The 3,239-nt window shown below is 27.2% G+C and overlaps 1 protein-coding gene across 1 annotated transcript; it reads right to left on the bottom strand.

Moving 5' to 3' along the window:
- Nucleotides 1–739: 739 nt before the first annotated feature.
- Nucleotides 740–3,025, bottom strand: LOC136089485 (endosomal/lysosomal proton channel TMEM175-like). Its single transcript, XM_065815508.1, has 2 exons — nucleotides 2,933–3,025; nucleotides 740–2,405 (listed from the first exon to the last, which is right to left on the bottom strand). Exon 2 carries the CDS (start codon nucleotides 2,391–2,393, stop codon nucleotides 783–785), a length of 1,611 nt encoding a protein of 536 aa, XP_065671580.1. The 5' UTR covers nucleotides 2,394–2,405; nucleotides 2,933–3,025; the 3' UTR covers nucleotides 740–782.
- Between the last annotated feature and the right edge of the window lie 214 nt (nucleotides 3,026–3,239).

Raw genomic sequence — 3,239 nt, 5'->3', positions numbered from 1 at the left:
AAAGTTAATCGAAAAATGTAAGCTAAAGTTTTATTTGCCACAAACTGACGTCACTGCCTAAATTTTTTTCAGCTTACATTTTAGAGATGCGTTTTTTACCTAAGAACGCGTCTATATTTTTTAATGGTCTAAGATCTTCTTAGATCTGCCTTTTGTATAGCGTTAAGTACAAACTTATGTAAGTGTAAACGTCTTTTACATATGCTGAGTTTGCAGGCAATATATGGAACAATCGTGTATAATATAGCTATTAAATAAAAAACTTTAAAATTTTATTTTAAGAATTAGAAATCTTTTTCGCTATATTATTATTTTGCACAAAATATTTAAGCAAGATTGTAAAAACTTCAAAATTTATTATGCTAAGGGAATGTCTTAATAGAATAATAGTCGGTGTGGAATAGATTTACAAAGACCCATATTTTTACAAGTCTAGTCAGCTAGTTTATTTTAATGATTTATCCAGTATGTTTGCAATGACTTTTTACTCTTTCTACCATGATAAAATATTATATTAACTTTATAATAAATTAAAAAAGTTTACTAAACAATATTGAAATAATTAGGATTTATTACAATACTAAACAATTAATTTTGCTAAAATTACTATAAATTAATTCGATAATAACATTCATTTTTAAAGCAATAGTCCATAGCATTTAAATGACATCATACGTTAAAAAAAATTAAAGTACCGCAGTCTAACCAGTTATAAAACAGTTTAATGCCTTAAAAGTTATTTATTTTTTAAATTATAAAACAGGAGTTTTTCAATTCTTTTTTTATGATTTTTCATCTTCCAAAGATATATGGTTTTCATTCGCTAGTTCTAAATCTAAAGAATTATTGCTGTTTAATACGTTTTCTTGGCTTTGTACTAAAGTTGCGGTTTTATTACTTACGTCATTTTTTAAATAAATTTTTCTGAAATGCAAACATTTTCCAACGTGAGTCATGAAAACCAACTTTGCAATGAAAAAACTTGTCGGTGTAGCAAGAAAACAACCGCAAAGAATGTAAAGTGCTATTTTTGGAGGACTTAGACTACATAAAGCACATAAAAGTGACCAAAATGGAACATTAATTGTTTTAAAAATGATATATTTATTTTGTTGTGACATTGTACGAAAACTGCGACCAAATGTTGCCCATTTGTAAAAATATTTATCTTTAGTCAAAAATCCATATAAAAAAAGAAAAAAATTTCCCATGCTGGCACAAAAAACTATTAAACTTGCATAACAAATACTACTTGATGAACTCTCGTCTCCTTTGGTACCAAATTTTAGAATCATATTAGCTGCTAAAGGACATAAACAACAAAATGCCAAAAAAATTTTTTGTATATAAAGTGCTACTGCCGGTACAGTACGAAACAAGTGGAAAACACAATGGTTGACGTACCATAGAGTTGAAACAATACCAAAAGTAGCAAGAAATGTATAAAACTCAAGAAGATTATCTTTAAGTTGATGATTTAAACTCATATCTGAATCAACTTTCTCAGAAAATTTAGTTGTGATGTCAAGAATTATAAGACTCGCAATAATTGCAAATGCAGCGTCGCTCATCACCTCAATCCGCTCTTTTGGAATGTTTTTTTTGGAGAAATAATAATAAAATTCATATTTTTCTATTCGTTTTGATGTCTTCATTCGCCGCCGAGCATATAGATAAAGGTTACGAAATATTGGCATAAGAGTTAAAATAGCTATAAACCCCCATGAGATAGCATAGTGAACTAAACAGAGCATACCGCCAATTATGACTAAAATTAAACATAATACTGGTCTAACCAGGACTATACTGCGAAACCTGCGAAGTTCAATTATTGACCAATTTTGTATTTTAGTGTGAAGAAGCTTTGTGTTTTTTATAGCGTAAAATATGAGAAAAATATCCAAAATTTGAATGATTCCTAGTACACAGCAAGTCAAAATTATTGGAACATACTGATCAGGATAACTACCTTGTAGATATAATGCAAACGGAAGGACTATAGTTGCCAATATTTCTAATATAATAAAAGTCAATATAAAGTCATCAACCTTTTTAACAACCAATGATCTTACATTCATGTTCTCCCAAATGGTTAAAACAATCGTAAAACCCAAAAAAAACATTATAAATTCGGTGCGCATATTGATTAAATAATGTGAAAAGGTATTATTTGATTCCAATTCCTTTATATTTTTAATTGGGACCACAAGGAAAGTAGCACTTGTAGCCATGATAGCATCAATGTATCCCAACATACGATTTGATGTAAACACATCTCCAAGATCGCCACTTTCAAAAGTTGTATTGCTTTCATTATCTAAATCATTTTCTTCTTTTAACGATGAATTCTGCAACTGGTGTTTGGAGTTAATCTCTATATTTGACTCATCCATTTAATAACCATACTAGAAATAAATATATATTATAACTAACAAAAGCTCTTACGGAAAAAATTATCAACACTTTAAAGCTTTACTCAATGATAAATATTTTAAAATTTTCTCAAAAGCGCTTCACTTTAAAACAAAAATCTTTTTAAAAAATAGACTTTTTTTTACCAATCAAAATATTAATTTTTATGAAATTTCATCAAAAGTTATATTGCATTATTAGTAGGAAAGAAAAAAAAAGTTTAAAGCTAAAAAAGCTAATTTTTTTTTTTTAATTTTATTGCTACAAAAATAAAAGCAATGGCTCCTTTGAAAATTATTTGTCGCTTTCTTTGATGTCTCGTTTAGTTGTAGGTTTTCTCAACTTTAAACTATCTAGGTAAACTATCTATATTCGATTTAGTGTTTTCGATGATTTTTTGCTTTTGTGATTGAATTGTTGTAGCGGCAACAGATTTTTTAAAAATTAGCAACAGCAAAAATGTTACAAAACAACAAATGTTAATGAATTTTGCAAAAAAAATCCTAGTGAACTTTCTTACCTCTGTGAGAACTGTGTGTGGCTGTACAAAAAAATTAAATATTAAAAAGAGATCATTCAGAAACATTTTTTGATAATAATAGAGAAAATTGGTAAAGTTTTTTTTATTTCTATTTATAAAATAACGCAGGTTTATTATTGAATAAGAGCTTTTTGGAACTATTGAATGCTTGCGTTTTTTAAAATCTGCTTCTTTAAAAAAGGTTTTTTATTACTGTAGAAATATCTCAATTGTTATTTAAATATTTAAATTTCAAACCTCCAAAAATAAAAAATTTAAAATCACATTTTTGTTTTAGAATATTCTA

This window comes from Hydra vulgaris, chromosome 13, assembly GCF_038396675.1.
Source record: "Hydra vulgaris chromosome 13, alternate assembly HydraT2T_AEP".
Classification (NCBI taxonomy): Eukaryota; Metazoa; Cnidaria; class Hydrozoa; order Anthoathecata; family Hydridae; genus Hydra; species Hydra vulgaris.
The sequence above is the reverse complement of the archived record's forward strand: the minus strand, read 5'-3'. Positions and strand labels throughout refer to the sequence as shown.